The sequence below is a fragment of the Tauraco erythrolophus genome, chromosome 4 (genome assembly GCF_009769465.1).
Source record: "Tauraco erythrolophus isolate bTauEry1 chromosome 4, bTauEry1.pri, whole genome shotgun sequence".
Lineage (NCBI taxonomy): Eukaryota > Metazoa > Chordata > Aves > Musophagiformes > Musophagidae > Tauraco > Tauraco erythrolophus.
Genome location: NC_141468.1, coordinates 60,138,777 through 60,155,255, shown reverse-complemented (window position 1 = coordinate 60,155,255; position 16,479 = coordinate 60,138,777). Strand labels below are relative to the sequence as shown.

The 16,479-nt window shown below is 52.5% G+C and overlaps 1 protein-coding gene across 2 annotated transcripts; it reads right to left on the bottom strand.

The window, feature by feature from the left end:
- Nucleotide 1: 1 nt before the first annotated feature.
- Nucleotides 2–15,906, bottom strand: PLA2G6 (phospholipase A2 group VI). 2 transcript variants are annotated; one of them, XR_015222130.1, is made up of 17 exons: nt 15,420–15,906; nt 14,704–14,919; nt 13,758–13,938; nt 12,023–12,210; nt 10,656–10,752; nt 9,522–9,704; nt 9,195–9,303; nt 8,471–8,623; nt 6,700–6,790; nt 5,790–5,953; nt 5,116–5,266; nt 4,798–4,934; nt 4,008–4,162; nt 3,139–3,306; nt 1,928–2,001; nt 1,168–1,399; nt 2–20 (listed from the first exon to the last, which is right to left on the bottom strand). XR_015222130.1 is itself a non-coding variant. In XM_009986502.2 (16 exons), the coding sequence occupies exons 1-16, from the start codon at nt 15,626–15,628 to the stop codon at nt 1,258–1,260; spliced, it is 2,418 nt and encodes an 805-aa protein (XP_009984804.1). In that variant the 5' UTR covers nt 15,629–15,906; the 3' UTR covers nt 136–1,257. The 2 variants fall into 2 exon arrangements, 1 of the variants encoding a protein (XP_009984804.1); XM_009986502.2 differs by lacking the exon at nt 2–20 and having other exon boundaries at nt 136–1,399.
- Between the last annotated feature and the right edge of the window lie 573 nt (nt 15,907–16,479).

Genomic DNA, 16,479 nt, shown 5'->3' with positions numbered 1-16,479 from the left:
CCAAATTCCTGATTTTCTACCTGTAAGAAATTCGGAGGCTGCAAGCTCAGAACCCCTCTGGGATTTTGTAGGATGGAGAGAGAGACACAGGACAATCATGGACTGCATGACAGTGGAACCAAATGCAAACCTCTCTTTATTTCAGTTCATGTTAGTTTTGCATAGAAGCACTGTTCACAACAGCAGCCCAGTCAAAAGCAAACAATAATTCAGTTTTTCAGGCTACTCCTCAAAACACCTCCAAATAGATACATAAATTATTTATAAATACGAAAATTTACTGCAGAAACATTGAATAGTGTACCACTCACAACAGAATTTCCAGCAGTAAAAAAGTAAAACCAAATTGTCACAGGGTCAGCTTCTTTGGTGGGAACTGATCTCATAGCATTTAAATTCCACTTTAAGAACAAAAAGAAACGATATCTCTACCAAGCCAAGACTATAGTCCCTCATCTTGAGCTTGCTGTGAGCAAAGACAGGCTTTCACATCTCAGCCCTCGAGCAAAGAGCAGCACAGCAAGTCAGGAGGCACAAAACAGTCTCTGGGGGGATCTGCTCCCACCCTGGTGCACTCAGTACCTGTGTTGCCAGCCCACCTCAGAGGGGAAAGGGGAAAGTGCTACAGAAGGCAACGGGCTCAGGAAAGGTCCCCCCCTTCTCCCAAGGCCAGCTGTAACATTCTGCATCGGCATCATATCTACTGCAGAAAGACATAAGTGTTTCTGCTCCCCTTCAAACTGGACATGTTGAGGGGAGAATAATCCCTTTTTCCAATACTAAGGACTCTGCAACACCTTGGCCCCAGTGGGCCAAGTAACCTCTGAAGCTTTATCTGGCCTTGGCCCGCTCTGTGCTGTGGGAAAGGTGCTTTGTCAGTTTTGTCAGTGGAGGTGCTGTACAGACAGGAGCCAGGCTCCAGCTGCTACAGCTCAAGAGAGGTAGGTGGGAGCTCTGGCTTCTGGGAAGAGCTGTACGGTGAGAGAGCAGGGCAGCAAAACCAAGCACAGCAGCAGAGATGGGGCTACAGTACAAAGACAACTGTCAGCATTTCACAGCTGTCTGGGAATACACAGGGCTGTCCTGGAATATATGTGTATGTGTGCTGTTGTCTATCAAATATCATTAATTCCTCATTAGTAGTAGCAGTAGTAGTCCCTCCCCCACCTCATCATCTTGGTTCAAGGGCAAACACGAGCCGTTTCCGTGTCCGCTGCTCCTTGCCACAGGGATGCTGAACAGGAACCTCCAGGTCAGTCATCGGCAGAGATGTTGCACCAGCTGCTCAAACTGCTCCCGCTGCTGGTAGATGTAAAGCTGGGTGTCCCAGAGGGCGTTCACCAGCACGGTGTCGTTCACCTCGTCCAGCATCACCTCTGTGTGCAGCTGAGGGCTGAGCCTGCATACAGCAAGACAGCGTCACTGGCTGGGCACAAAGATGAGCGTGCCCAGGCAGCGAGCGTGCCAAGCACAGGACTTGTGCGAAGTGGCTCCCGCCGTCCTGGACATTCACTTCCCCTTATCGAGCAGGCTTGCCCAGCAGAGGCCCTCCCACACCTTCAAGGCACAACCACGTTCAAGGCTGAGACTCAGTTCAGCAACTGCACCACCTGAAGCATGAGCCTCAAAACACGCTGTGTGTGGTGGAATAGGGCAGGATGCACATCCCCTAAGGACCCTGTTGGACAGCATCCCCTAAGCCCCACTAACCGACCCCAGACAAGGCGTGCTCGGTGCATCAGCTCATAGAGTGGGCTGTGGCATCCTCTGATATGTCACTAGGCATGAGGAGAGGGGGCAGGGGGACAGGTCCGGGGGTGGCATGCTGCTAGAGGGGACACGATTTGGGATGACGCATGCCACAGCCAGGTCTGAAGAGAAAAGGCTAAAAATAGGTCTGCACAGAGAGTGGAAAGGAAGCTCCTACCGGAAATATGGGACATCCGTCATCTCGCACCAGGCCCTGGCACGATCCACAGCTGGGCCATCTGCGTCAGTGCACTGCAGGAGAAACAGGCCCACAGTTAGAGCCTGACTGTCACTCTGCTCTCCCTCTGCCTGCAAGGGGCTCCCCTGGCACCAAGTCAAACTTGCACAAGTCACAGAGGGAGAGGGAAAACCAGGAGCAAGTTGCATCTTGGATGGCGACATTCACCACCGAGAGTGGAGTGGCTTTTGTTTGTTTGTTTTTAACATAAGAACATTGCTCCTGGATCCTTGGGACACAAGGAATTGTACCCTACAGATACTCCACCCATCACAGCACCGAGTGGATTCCTTTAAAGAAACCCCCAGGATTATCTGTATCACGGCCTCGTTGGGATTTCATCTCTGTCCGTTTCTATGCAAGCCCAGTACCAGTAGAGCCCAGGATTACTGCAGGCTTTCTGGGCTATCCCAGGACAGCTTCCCTAGGAGCCCTGAAATAAAAGACAGGGGAAGCAGAGAGACCTCTCCAGGTATTTTCTGGCTTTAGGAAGCTAAGAGGAGATAAAGTGACAGAATTAAGATTATAGTCAAAACATCAGTTCTGATCTTCCTGGCTTTCTCTCATTTGGAGTGTTTTCACGTATATTGTTTAATGAGCTGCTTTCTAAAGCATCCAAGAGCGTATGCGTATTACACACTTCTGACCACAGCTCCAACTACTGCTTTTTATTAGTGGTACTCCCGCTTCTCTAGCCTTTGCTAATTTCCCCAGTGGGGATAACAGAGCTTTTCTAAAGAAAAAGGAATTACTGTTTTCTGAGGCATGATTTTTTTGGTTGAGGTTGCTCAGATGATAGCCAATGCTCCCTGGAAAGATACAGTTTCACAAACTCACACCTACAAATGTTCCTAGGGGTCACTGACCACCATCCTGCCCTCAGCTCTCCCACACCTTAGCTCCTTACAGCTGCAGGAACTGCAACTCCCTTGGCACATGAAACCCTGAACGGGCAGACAGGGCTTCACACCTGCTGTGCTCCTGCAATTCTTAGGTATCCGCTACACCCATTCCTTGAACCAGCCATGGCTGGAGCAGTTCCAAGGAAATACAATTTACTTCCAAAAGGAAGAAGATGAAGATTTGAAACCTTTGGTCCCCTCCCTGCAAGCAGCCCCAAGGGTCTTCCCCCACGCCCTCCCAGTACTCACACAATCCACCACCATCTTGCCAAGCTCCCTGGCTCCAAAGACAGTCTTCGCCAGCTCCCAAGGGTTGGAGGGGCGGAAAACATCCACAGAGCTCACCGGGACCTGTGGAGGCTTCCCTGTCCCCAGAGAGACCACCAACCCCAATTTTCTTACTTTCTGCCTCTGACCCTGTGGACAAACAAAAGATTTGTTTGCAAGGACCAACAATTAATGCGGAGCCTGTCTTTTACAGCAGTCTTGGGGAAGCTCTGAGAGCCAAGGCGAAAGGCTTGGTGCTTTTTCTCTCCCCCAGGTATAATCCATGTGACTTCCAACAGTTGCACTGTTTTGTCCCTTACACCCCTGGCTGCACCCAACCCACAGGATCACCCCAAAGACAAGTCCTAGGACCAGATGACTGTGAAACAGTCCGACTCTTTCAGTCATTTTGGCAACACACCTCCCCTTTCAGCTACAGGGAGCAGTAGCTGCCAGCAGTTATTCATCTTTCTAAGGAACTTGCCACACCACAGAAGGCATTCACTCTTCAGCCTTGCAGAGCGCCACCATTGTCTTCTCCATTTATTTGTGGGCAGAAAAAGACCCTGCAGAGCTGCATCAACGGCCACACACAAGCACCAACTGAATCATTCTGATTCAGCTGATGAGGCTGCCTCACCGTCTCACACCCTTGTCAGAAGAGGTATTTCACCTCTCAGCCACCATTCCCAACACATATACCCCTCCACACACTCCCTCCTGGGGTGCTGCACTGCTAACTTGTTTACCTGCTAGAGAGGCATCCATTCCCAAATCCTCTTTCTCTTCAAGGGAGGCTCAGTGCAGCAAATAAAGCCCCAGTTACCAGTAAGGGCCAGGATTTCCCTCACCTTCTTGATCAGCGTCTTGTTGTACTCATGGATCTCCGCCATGGCATCGAGGGTTGGGTTGTTGGCTAGCAGCCCGCCATCCAGGAAGCGGCCTATCGGCCGGAAATAAGTGGGAGCCGCACCACTGCAGCGGGCAGCGCGCCATACAAGTTGGTCTGGAGGGAGAGAAAGCATACAGTCTCTTGCAGCAACTTTCCTGTGTGCAAGAAGCACCCCACCTTCACCAACACAAAGCAAGGGGGCTTGCAACACCAGAAGACCCTGCCCTAGGTAGTCTTCTCCCAACAGTAGGGCCACTGCTTGAACGCACAGGATTATTTTGGGAGGCTTTAAAAGACGTCCTCACCACTTTCTACACATCCTGGGTCAAATTCACCCTCTACCAGCTTCATTGGTGCTACTTTGTTGATGAACCAGTTATGTTTGCTAGACAAAGAAAGCAGCAAGCTGGAGGGGGCTGCATGGTTCAGTCACACAGCTTTTCTGTGCTAATCTGCTCCTGAGAGCCCAGGGTAAGGTACTGACTGCATGCAGGACTCCTCTAGCAGACCCCTTCCTCATCAATCTCGCTAGCCAGTCCCTGTTCCTGGTACAAGAGAAACCGCGGGAGGAGGACAGAAGAGAAAAGGGAACCATCACTAGGACCAAGACAGAAGTCAAGACCAGGGATAAGCCATCGCTGGGACACTCCGATTTTCAGAGCAATGGGAGGAAGAACAGAAGTCTTCTGTCCCTAAGGGACAGCCCCCTCTCCTTCCAACCAGCTGGACTGCTGTGTGCCAGCATTTACCTTCTGGCTGAGTGAGTGGTTTGAAAGATGCACTTGTCTTGTATTCAGTGGAGGTTTTTGTCTCCGGTACAGGGTAATTCCGGAAAAGGTGGAGCTCAGCTGGCTGCCGGTCACACAACGTCCCTGTCACCATAACCCTGGGGGAAAGGACATGGCAGAATAAGAGTAAAATGGAGAAAAAAACTACTTATGGCTTCAATAGTCTGCACATCACACTCCTTCAGATCTGCTCCAAGGTGAGGCTGAGCATCTCTGCTCAGAGGGGTCTAGAGCACACGCAGGAGAGCATCAACCAGTGCAGCCTCAGGCAGGACTTACTTGGGTTTTTGGACATCTGTCATTTTGGTGTTTTCCCCAAATTCCTTCTTCAAGAACTCATCCAGGGGCTCCGACTCGTAGGGCCGAGACCCCCGGAACACCATGTCCTTCATGCGGAAGTACAGGCAGCGCATGTAGTCCATGGACTTCCCTGAGACAGGCAACAGCACCGGCAAGAGCAGGGGGTGGGAGGAAGGGCAGGTAGAACAAACAGCACATCAGAGCTGGGACTTTCCAGAGCAGCAGGAGATGGGAGGCGTCACTCCAATCCCATCTCCTTCCCAGGCTGCCTGTCATCTGTTCAGACATCAGCAGCACAGCTAGGAAGGACTGAAGAGGAAGGGCAAGCTCGGAGCATAGTTTCCCACTACCAGAAAGTACCAATCATCTCGTTGTGAAAACCCCACGGACAGAGCAGGAAGAACAGAACATTGCACTCTGTCACCACACGCTTCCCGAAACCCAGAAAGCTAGTCAAGGCCAGCTGACGTGATAAGTGAGCACAGCATCAGGTCTAGCCTTTCCTTCATTAACATCCCTTCCCTCCTTTGTCAGGGACAACAAATCTCAGCTGGGACTCAGAGAGGCAGCTCCCACCCCTGTACCCACTCCCCACAGCAGAGCACTCAAGCCCACAGTAGCAAGAAGGGGCTCATTATTTGCATGGTCCTCACCATGTACGATAGCCAAGGCCAAGATCCCCCCAGTGCTGGTCCCTGCGATCCAGTCAAAAATCTCACGAATGGGACGGCCCGCAGCCTTTTCGATAGCCAGGAGGAGCTGGATGAGTACCAGGCCCCGGATGCCCCCTCCATCCAGGCACAGGAGGCGGTCATGACTGGAGAGAGACAGACACAGATGACTGGGTGCTGTGGGACAGCTTACAAATCACAGCACTGTGTGGGAACACGGCCTTGGGGATGGGAAACTAGGCCAGTAACAACACCGCTGTGGACAGTACAATCAGTGAACAAATAAATCCAGCAGAGCTTCCTCAGATGCAAGTAAGACTGGACATGGCCAGATATGCCTCATCAGAGCTGGTGCAACACCGCTTGCTCTTTTAGCCACCTCTAACTTCTACACCAGAGAGACATTCACAAGCCGAAAACTCACTCACCCAAGTCCCGTAATATGCAGTAACGTATATTGTGTCATAAATAAAAAGCAGACAGCCTTAAGTTCCTGCTAGCAGCACCTCAGTGCCAACCCTCCCTCCACTCCATGCAAGACAAGATGCAGGCACTGCCACGGCTGCGCACAGCCTGGCAAAGGAGCTGGGTGAGTGCCAGGGCAGCACATGGAGATGGGGAAATCACAAAGCCAAAACAGCGTTTGGTGCCCAGCGGCAGAGGGGAGGGACAGAGCAAGGGTTTCACCTGCTGAGCTCGGGCTCCACTGCAGCTCCAGGGCTGCAGGCAGGAACAGGCACAGGGTTCTGGCCAAAACTGTAATGTCAACAGACACTAAGTAATGTCAGCTCTGAGGATGCCACACCCACGGGTGTGAGTGGGGAGAATTCACACACATGGCTTTCACCTTCAAGTTGCACGGGAGCCTGGACAGAAGCTGTTCCTCACTTACTTTCTTCTGCCCTCACTGGGTGAGTCCACAACATCAGGTGCCTTCAACAACTGTCCGAGCGTTGTGGAAACATACAGAAGGTCCTTGTACCCTAGAGAGCCATGAACATGCAAAAGGAAATAAACCAAACATTAGAGACCACTTTGCTACCTGAACCCTCTGACATGTGCCTCAGAGGCAGTAGTCAATCAAATTATACTTAATCAATTGGAAAACCTTCAATTATTCTTCTTACTTTCTCTCTGCCCCTAGAAAGCTTGGTCAGAAAGCTCCCACCCCTGCCATAAATGGTTCCCACTGTAATCACACAGAGAACATACAACTCCCTTCCCAATCAAATAAAGCTCCCTGCAGGAGGCACAAGCCATCTTACCCACAGCCACCAGATACACCCCTCAGATTAAACGCCTCACCAAGGAGGAGAACCCCCGTCCTTTAGAGCAGGCAGCTGGCAAAGATGAAGGATTGTAGAAGCAGATGATGAGCATAGCAGGTGAGAAAGAAGGCAGAGCCTAGCAGTGTGCCCATGACATAGTTTACTGCAAGCTGTAAGATAAACCTAAATCTACTCCTGTGAAGTAACCTAGGCAGGAGAGCTGTGGGGACAGGGTGGCTTGTCATTACCCCTGAGCTGATGTACACCCAGGCCACCCTGGGTGCAGGGCACCAATCCAGCCTAGGTGAGAAGCCAGCCTGCAAGACCAAAAGAAGAAAGAACGGGGAGAGAAGTTAAACACTCCTGCCAGCACCCAGGCCAGAAGGTGGCTGTGGATGACAATGAATGTGGTGAGGAGTTTCTTTAAGGGCCAAAGTCCATGACAAAAAAGGGCTTTGCTCTGTCACTGCGTCAGAGTTGAAACGAGGGGTGGAGGGGGGGTCTGTGTGTCATTTTCACAAGGCCATGGTGAGAAGAAAGTCCCGGTGTCACCAGCCAGTGAGACTTGTGGTGACATAGATGCGCTCCAGGGCCTGGGGCGATTATCCTCTGACCCCACAGGAGGGCCTCTGCAAAGCAAACCACCAACCTGAGAGGGAAAGTAGCCCACAAGCAGCTGTTATCTGCCTGCGTAACCCTCTCACAAGAGTCAGAGACTCCCTCCAAGCCAACTCACCCACTGTCCACTCCATAACCCCTCATGCTGCCTCTGCCTGAGGTTCAGAGCTCTCTGGAGGAAGAAAGCTCAATACCTAGAATAGACCCACGTGCTCATTCAGTCTGGGCAGTACAGAGCACAAGCTACGACACAATCATATGTCCTAGTAGGCTTTGCCTACGCATAACATAAACCCAGTGACCATGGTCGCTTATCCTTGGGCTTCACCCCTTCCCTCTCCCAGCTGCTCGCCTCCAGGATCTGAACAAGCAATGCTTCTAATTTCCTTGTGCCCAGCATGACACTGGGAGGTCCTCAAGGCAGACCAGCAAATACCTCCCCTTCTGTACACGTCCCAGTGGATAAAATGCATGCAGGCAACTAAGTCCAACACCTCTTCCAGAGGGGTGAGGGAATCAGTCTTCCCTTTCCTTTTTACAGAGCTGCATTGTGTCAAGTCTAAAAAACAAAAGTTTAGAGTACAAGAGTTTAGAGTACGCACACACAGAAAAAACAGAAAGGAGATGGGATCCTGCAACAGCTGAATGAGGACGGAGTCATCAGAAACTGAGAGCTAGAAGACAGTCCCCAGAGCACGGCCAGTTTGAAGAAGAGATCTGAGACAGCACTGTGAAGCAAGAAGGCAGGAGAGCAAGGGAGGGCCGGGGAGGCTTTACCTAAGCTGTTGAAGCTGCTCCGCGAGGAAGGTTGGCCTTCCAGGAAGAAGGAGGCGGCAGATGGTGCCAGGCTTGGGGAGTCAGGATTGGGTGGGTGGCAGCGTTCGGTCCCTATAGTTTGCAGCAGGTCTAAGAGCACCTTCCGGTTCGCACCTTAGGTGACGAAGGGGAAGTCACAGATCAGAAGGAGAATCAGTGCACACACACACCAGGGGGCTCTGCCAAATTCACAGCAGCCCTGACCCTCACAAAACCTCTAGGATGACTCAGGGAAGGGAAGGGCAAAGCATGTCCTGGGTATCTCTCCGTGAACACCAGGCAGCAGGACTCGTGCACAGCAGGGGTATCCAATGTGCGCACACTTCTTGACACCGAAGAACCACCCATGTCTGCTTCCGCCTGGGCGATTCAGCCGCACTGTGTCATCCCGTTGTGAGCCTGCAGTGCCTGACACTGTGGCTTGAATGAGGGGGAGTGTGTGCCAGCTTTTCCTCTTGCATATCTGCCTCACGGAAAAGAAATTCATCAAGGGCTACTAATACAAAGCCCATGCTGCTAGCTCAGGAAGTGCCTACCCTGTGAGCAACTAGAAGCTGGGATAGCACGTTGGAGAAGCATCACCCATGCTTGGCATGTTTCACCTCTCCCCCAGACACTGTTTTGGCCACCAAGGGGAGACAGGATGCTGGGTTCACCCTGTAAGGCTGCTGACATGCTTCCTCACCTTTGCTGCTCCTGGCTGCCAACAGCCCTGGTGTCTCCCCGAAATCATTGGGGATCTCGACATCTCCTCCAAACACGATGATCGCTTTGATCATATCCAGGTGGTCATGCTAGGGAATAAGAGAAAGGTCAGTCAAGAGCCAAGCTTCCCTTGGCTACATCATCTCTTCCTCAATCCCTCCCTTCCATCCCTTTTCATTAGCCAAAGCACTCACAAGGGATCACACCATGAAAGACAACAGCCAGAATTACAAAGAAGTCTGTCCCTGCCTCAATCCTTCAAGAAAATCCTCTCTCTCCTTCCCAGCAGCCTCTGCAGAAAACTCACCTTCATGGCCAGGTGCAGTGGTGTGTTGCCATCCTGACCCCTGGCATTGGTGTGGGCCCCGTGTGTCAGCAGCACCATGGCACAGTCAAAGCGTCCCCTCTTGACCGCAATGTGCAGAGCCATGTCCGCTGTCCGGCTGGTCAAATTCACCTCGGAGCCGTACTCAAGCAGCAGCCGTGTCATCTGTGCCCAAGCGTGCACATGCCAGGTCAAGAAGAGAGAAAGTGATCATGAGGACAACCGCCTGGGCACTCAAACGATCCAGGTCTCGTGGCAAGCAAATCAGAGGAAGAGGTAGGAACCTTAGCCTGGACACAGCTGGCAGGCAGATGCCTGCTGCACTGTTCCAAGCACTACAGATGGGGTTTCCCTGTCTTTTACCACAGAATTAGTTGGTGGTTTCACAATCTGGCAAGAACTTCTGGATATTTTGGGACTTACATGCAAGTGTAGCAACTGGCTGAGAGCAATGGAGAAAAAACAGATCCTGCTCAGGCCAGAATTCTTGCAGACTGGAGGGAAAAAGTTTGCTTTTTGATCTTCTCTTTGTAAGCCAAGCAGATTTATGTCTGCTCTGAAACTCCACAGGACATTTCTGAGAGGGATGTGTTACTGCAGGAGGGAAAACGGTCCTGCCATAGGAGTGTCCTCTGCTTGCAACAAGCACCATTCAGGTGCTCCAGCATGGCACATCACACCCCTGATTTGCCTATCTCTGGCAGAAGATGGACCGTAACCCACACACCACCACCCTGTGCCTACCTCACACTCTCCCTGCAGTTTTCAAGGCATCAATCTGCTTCCTTCCGTGAAGCTGTCAGTAATGAGACGAGAGCTCCCCCCAGGGGTAACAGTGACACTGCTGCAAACTCCCAATAAAAAGGGCAAAGGTACAAGCTGGCAGTTTCACAGGCAAAGATGACGTACTAGGGATGAGCCCACCAGTTTGTTTCACTGCAAGGCTCCACTGCTCCATCTCCCCTGCTCCATCTCCCGTGGCAAACAGCACTGATCAGAGAATCAAACGCCGGGCTGTGCTCTGACACTCCCAGGAAGGGAGAGGTCAGCAGCAGGAGGAATTAACCGGGTGCTGGGTGGTAGCAGAGGCCATCACCACAGACTGGCTCCATTTACCTCTGCCTTCTTCGCCCAGTGCAGCGGAGTGGCTTCATGGCGTGGGTCCTTGGAGCGGACCTGGCTGGCATCCACCTCGAGGATGGCCTGGGCACACCTGGCAAAGACAATGAGACAAAGGAACAGGTGGCTGTTGTCTTGACTCAAGACCTCCACTCACATCAGCACCTGCCTCCTGCACAGAGCCGTTCAGGAAGCCCTCCAGCAGCAGCAGGCTCTCTGCAACACCTGCAAGTTCCTCAGCCATAGTTTTGTTTTGCTCGTTTTAGAAAGGAAGAGGGCAACAGGAAGCATGCAAGCAGCACAGCGTTCAGAGGAAGTAGGAGAATCTCTTCCCATTTCCAAGTTGTGGAGCAACATCTGGATGCTTCTCTAATAAAGGAATATGGCATTTCTGGAAACTCTCAAGACCTGAGGGGAAATTCTTCTCTCCTCCCTCTCTCTCTCGATGGAAACGTGGGGATAAAACTGAAATAGTTAAATATTTGCTGAAATTACGAATCCGTGTAATTCCCTATGAGTGAAAAATCACACCTATTGTAAATAGACTAGTATTTCATGCCTAGAAAGTGTGGGTAGGTAGAACTGTGAAGAAAGCATACGCTCTCCACTCTAAAATACCACCAAATAAAAAAGAGATACAAGAGATGGAGCCTCCCTGCAAACTAAGGGACCTCAGCACATTTTTGGCTTGTGAATGTCTCTCTAATGCTGGAAAGCACTTTTCAAAATGCTGAAAAATTAGCTAGCAGCAGCTAGCATTGACTTGAGAGCCCTATTTGTAGAGGTCAGACACTCTGAAAATTAAGAATTATACAGCACATACAAAGGGAATCAAATTTTTCCAGGGAAAACAAAAAGGGAGTAAACATCATGTCACTTTTGATTCAGTTCCAGAGTGCATTATTAAGAGTCAAGAGTATCTTCGGCCCACGGGAGACAGGAATAACTAGGCTTTGAGATGAAAGCTTAATAGGATCAGAGCACTCAACTACAGAGGTACAGCAATTAGCAATACTATTTAAGGCATCAGTAAATCATCTCCTCACAGCTCATCGTGAGAAACAGTATTTCAGAAACATTATTTAAAAAAAAAAAACAAAACTGTGTCTTTCTCCCAGTGTCTGATACTAAATAATATATATAGATAAATTCAGGGAAAACCTTTTTTTCTGAAAGTGTTTTTTTCTTTTCCACATCAGCACTTCTCTATTCTTTTGCCAACTTAGTGATGCAGGAGCAGACAGCACAGGACACCTTCCTACTGAGCACTGCCCTGAAAGGGATCCAGTCTTGGCCAACCCCAAGCAGACAGGTCCCCAGACTGGAGGAAGAGCCCTGTTCTGGCAGCCCCAGCAGTTACTTACCCCTTCTGGGAGAACTTCAGTGCTGTGTGGATGGGGTAACCCAGCGTTCCCACGACGCTGCAGCTGGCACGGCATTTCAGCAGAGACCGAACCATGTCCTCTTTGCCCAGCTGACAAGCAAGATGCAGAGCAGTCAGCCCTTCATGGCTCAGGTGGTCCAAGCCAGCAGTCGGGGTTCTGCCCAGGAGCTGAGGAGAGGAGACAACAGATAAATACATACAGAGAGACATGGAAGAGTGCTGACTCTCTCTCTCTGAGCTCCAACAACAGATTCTGGAGCACTGGGCTCCTCGTGATGCTACAGCCTGTCCTCTACGCTCCTGCTTCCAACACAGGAGCTATGGAAGCGCTCCTTGTTTGTTCTCCCCAAAGGGCTATCAATGCTCTCTGTGCCTTATTCCTCTGGCCCGTGTGCTTCCGAGACACCCCTCAGCCAAAAAGGGCTCTCACAGTCCTTTGAACAACTCAGCCCGGCAGACTCTCACCATCAGCTGCAGGACAGTGACACCGCGTGAACCAAGCTCAGCACCATCCAACGAGAGCGACAACCGAAACCAGCAGCTTCCTCTCCTGCTGCGGCACCAACAGTTACTGCAGTCAGTCAGCAGGCAGGGGCTCAGCCCCCCGGCAACCCCGCCACTGCTTTCTGATACAAACAGGATTCTGTTTAAAATATACATGTAGGGATAAGTGGAAGGAATTTTCCTATTCTATCTGTAAACTTTAGACCTGTTACCAGTTGACTGATTTGTTACACAAAAATATCATACTGCCGTACTGGGGAAACCCTGAAAGCCTTGCTGTGCACAAGAGAAGCAGGAATCTAGAGTTTCTTTTCTCTGGTTTAGGAAGGAATCAAGAGAGAAAAGAAACAAACAGGAGACAGATCAGACCTGGAAGTATTTCTGTAACTACAAGCCAAGTTGCTGCCATCAGAAAAACCTTTTTAATACAAAGGTCTTAATTGTCCTGCTCTACAGCATGGCAAGCCCCAATCGTCATCCCTCCCCCATCACTCATTAGGAAACCCTGGCACAGTCTGGCAGGCAGAGGCAAGAGCTGTCACAACAGGTATTAGGCAAATGTGGGTGCAGCCATAGGGGAGAGCCAGACTCACACTGGGTGCCAGGGAGCTGACGGTCCTGAGGAACCAACACAGGCGGCCACCCACACCCTTACAAACCCTGTCACTCTGCCTGGTGCTTCTCAGCAATCGAGAACGCCTCTGGCTTCAGACTGTCTCTGCCTTGAGGCTCTGATCCCTGTCCCCTGCACAAGGCCGCTCAGTTCAAACAACAGGTTCTGCAGCTCAGAGGAGCCCAGGGCGGCTCTGAACTGTCCTTCAGTCTGCAGGCAGCACACACTCCTCACCCATGGGAACACTCTGCCCAAAACCAAACACCCTGCTTGGAGAAGATGGAGAAAGGACAGCCAAGGGCCTGGGGAAAAGCAGGATGAAGGCCTGATGCAAATGCCAATGACGGACACTTTCTGAGGAAATTTGCTTAATATCCCTGTTCCACTACAGGGTGGAATTTGGGGCCTGCTTACGGGAAACAGCACCAGTAAAGGAGGAAGAAAGAGGCTGAAACCGGCCTCAAGCATTGACTTGATGCTGCAGCAGAGGGAACTGGCTTTCTCCTCCCCTGTCTGCAGTTATTTTGCTGTCTCCCTCTCACAGCATAGAGATGATCCATTCTAGTCCCATTCCCACCAACCTTGGAATTGCTCCCACCTCAATGATGTGGGGGTTGTTCCCTCGAACAGCATAGTGGAAAACCGTCTCCCCGTTCCTGTCGGTAATGTCTACCCGCGCGTGGCACTCCAGCAGCTCGAGTAGACACTCCATGTCACCCTTGCGGCACGCCAGGTGCAGCGGGGTGCAGCCATCCTCACTGTCCGTGTTGTTCACACAGCTGCAAAACAGGAGTCAACATGAGGCCAAGGAAGGGCTGCAAGGACAAGGATGTGCAGCTGCACTGCAAGCTGATAGGAAGGAACCTGGTGCAAACCACGAGGTTCACGAAAGCCTGGCCTCTTGGCAGGGAAGGAGCACAGGGAAGTGCCAGCAAGCAGTCCTGCCACAGACCCTCTTCCTGACGTGCTGTCCCTCCCTCTGCCCAAAGGAAGGCAGAACACAGGGTACAGTCAGCAACTTGGTGGAGGTGCTGCCAGGTCCCCTGGTCCCCTCTCTAGTCTCCCCCACCCTCCGTGAACTTCCCCATGGAAACAGAGCATGCGCTCGTGGCCAAAAACTGTTTCCAGAAAGATAGTCCTACTGTACCGCTTCTCTCATGGTTTTCAAAGTCAGCCCCAATCACCTCCTAAAAGCAGCTCCGCAACAGTTGTAAGAGTCTAACTAGTGCCTCTCGCAACAGTTCAATCCTTTAGCTCAAACACCAGAGCTCCGGGCTTTAACGTCTGCAGCAGCAGGTCGAAAGCCTGCCAAGCAGCTTACGCATCGGACCCCCTTTACTACCACATCTGTCACTCAGGCAGGAGACACCAAGGCCGGCGCTTTCAAACTCCATCTCTGCAGTAACAACAAGCGTTAAGCTCCCCCAAGCAGCAGCCCACATTGCTTTGGTACATCAAGCCAGGATACTCTACTCTGGCCTAGCCAGCCCTCCCGAACTCGTTCCCAGCGCCAGGCCCACTGGACACCCCTCCCTGCCCCTTGCCTCAGAACGTGGTTGTGCCGAAAATTCTCACGACGGCCGATCTCCACTGCGACATGTGCCGAGGACCAGCTGGGGTGGTTGCGGAAGCAGTCACTGAGCTGCTGGAGCTCTTCCAGCGACAAGGGCTGGTGTGAGCTCTCGTAGAAAGGGCGCAGCTGCCCGGCATACTGCTCAAAACGCACCAGGGCATCTGCTTCATTGTCGAGCTGGAAGAGCCTGAAGGAAAGGCAAACACAGTGTTGGCCTGCTCATAGAAACAACCTCCATCCCATGCATCTGAGAGAAACAGCTCCTCTCCAAACATTAGTGCCAAGGATTTTCCTGTTCCTCCTCATCTGGTGCTCCAAGGGAAGAAGGGAGCCTACTTCATTAGCAGAGAGCATCTCCTTTTCCTGAGGAACTTTAACTTTTGGGCAGAAGTATCCTGTGCTCCAGATGCTAAAGCAGCAACAGAGACGAGAAGTGCATGTACCTGTGGATGTTCTGACCCAAGGGCCTATTTCACAGGTTGCCTGTTTCACAGTGTTTGGACTCTGTCCTGCCTTGTTCTCACAAGCTGTTTTGACAACTCCTCCACCAGCACACGCAAGGGCCTCCTACTCCTCACGAGCCCGCTGATCAAACACTTAACCCCCACCCACAGCAGTCCTGACAGCGGCGATTTCGGGTCTTTTGTTTCACACTCGAGTAGTGATTGCTAACGGTCTGTCACTTACCGGAAAGCAACCTGTGGGCTCTGGGGATTCACCAGCAGGCAATCCCAGGAGCGAGCAAGGCTGTTCTTATACAGGGCCACCCTGCCTTCCTCCCTCAGGCAGGTGTGAGCGGCATACTCTGCAGCCGGCACCTCCTTCACCCGGTAAGGGTTTGTGAATATTTGGGTGACGCTGTTGATGGTATTCACCAGCCGGCCAAAGAACTGCATCTTTCTGGAGCCTCAGGCGGCTTCTGCCCCGTGTCCTGAGGGAAATGCGGTCACAGGCTCCGCCCGGCCCGGCTCTTGCCCATCCCTCAACTTAGCGACTCAGTGCCAGGAAAAGCGAACCGAGAGCCGCCGCGGGTGACACACTGCCCCGGAGAAAAAGCCCGACACTTGCGGTTTCTTTCCTGCCACCTCCGGAAAGAGCACCCGCTTCTCCTCGGCGCCTCACATCGATCATCGACCTCCCTCTCGCGGGCCTTACTCCGCCGCCTCGGCGGGAAACACCGCCCTCCACGGCCAGCCCCGCCGCCTGCCCGCGCTGGGAGGAGACGTCTGCCGCCGGAGGAGGCGGCGGCCGGGGGCCCGGCGGAGCGGGGCTGCAGGCGGACCCGCGGTCTGACAGCGCCGGACACGCCACCCGCAAAGCACGCTGGGCCCCCAGCCCGCTTCGCCGGCCGCCCGCCAATCGCCGCGCCACCCCCCGGGGCGGACCAATCAGCGGCGCCGCGCCGGGGGAGGAGACGCTTGGGTGGGGGAGCGCAGCGAGCGCCGCTGCGTCACGCCCGTCGCCATCCCGGAGGAGGGCGGAAAGGCGGGGGGCGCCATCTTTGTGAGGGGCGGGGCGGGGGCGCTTCTTAAAGCGGCAGCGGCCCATTCTGCCAGGGGAGGGTGGGGACGTTTTGCTGCGAGGTTTGGCCATTGTCTGCCTCTGAGTCACCCCAGAATTTGGGAACAAACCAGCATTTTTGGAGGGTGGCTGCATTCGTACCCTGGTGCGTTCAATACCGTGGCCGCGCGCAAGGCTGGGGTGTCACCGCAGGCGCTTCAGGGCAGCGGCCGCTTTAAGAGCAGCG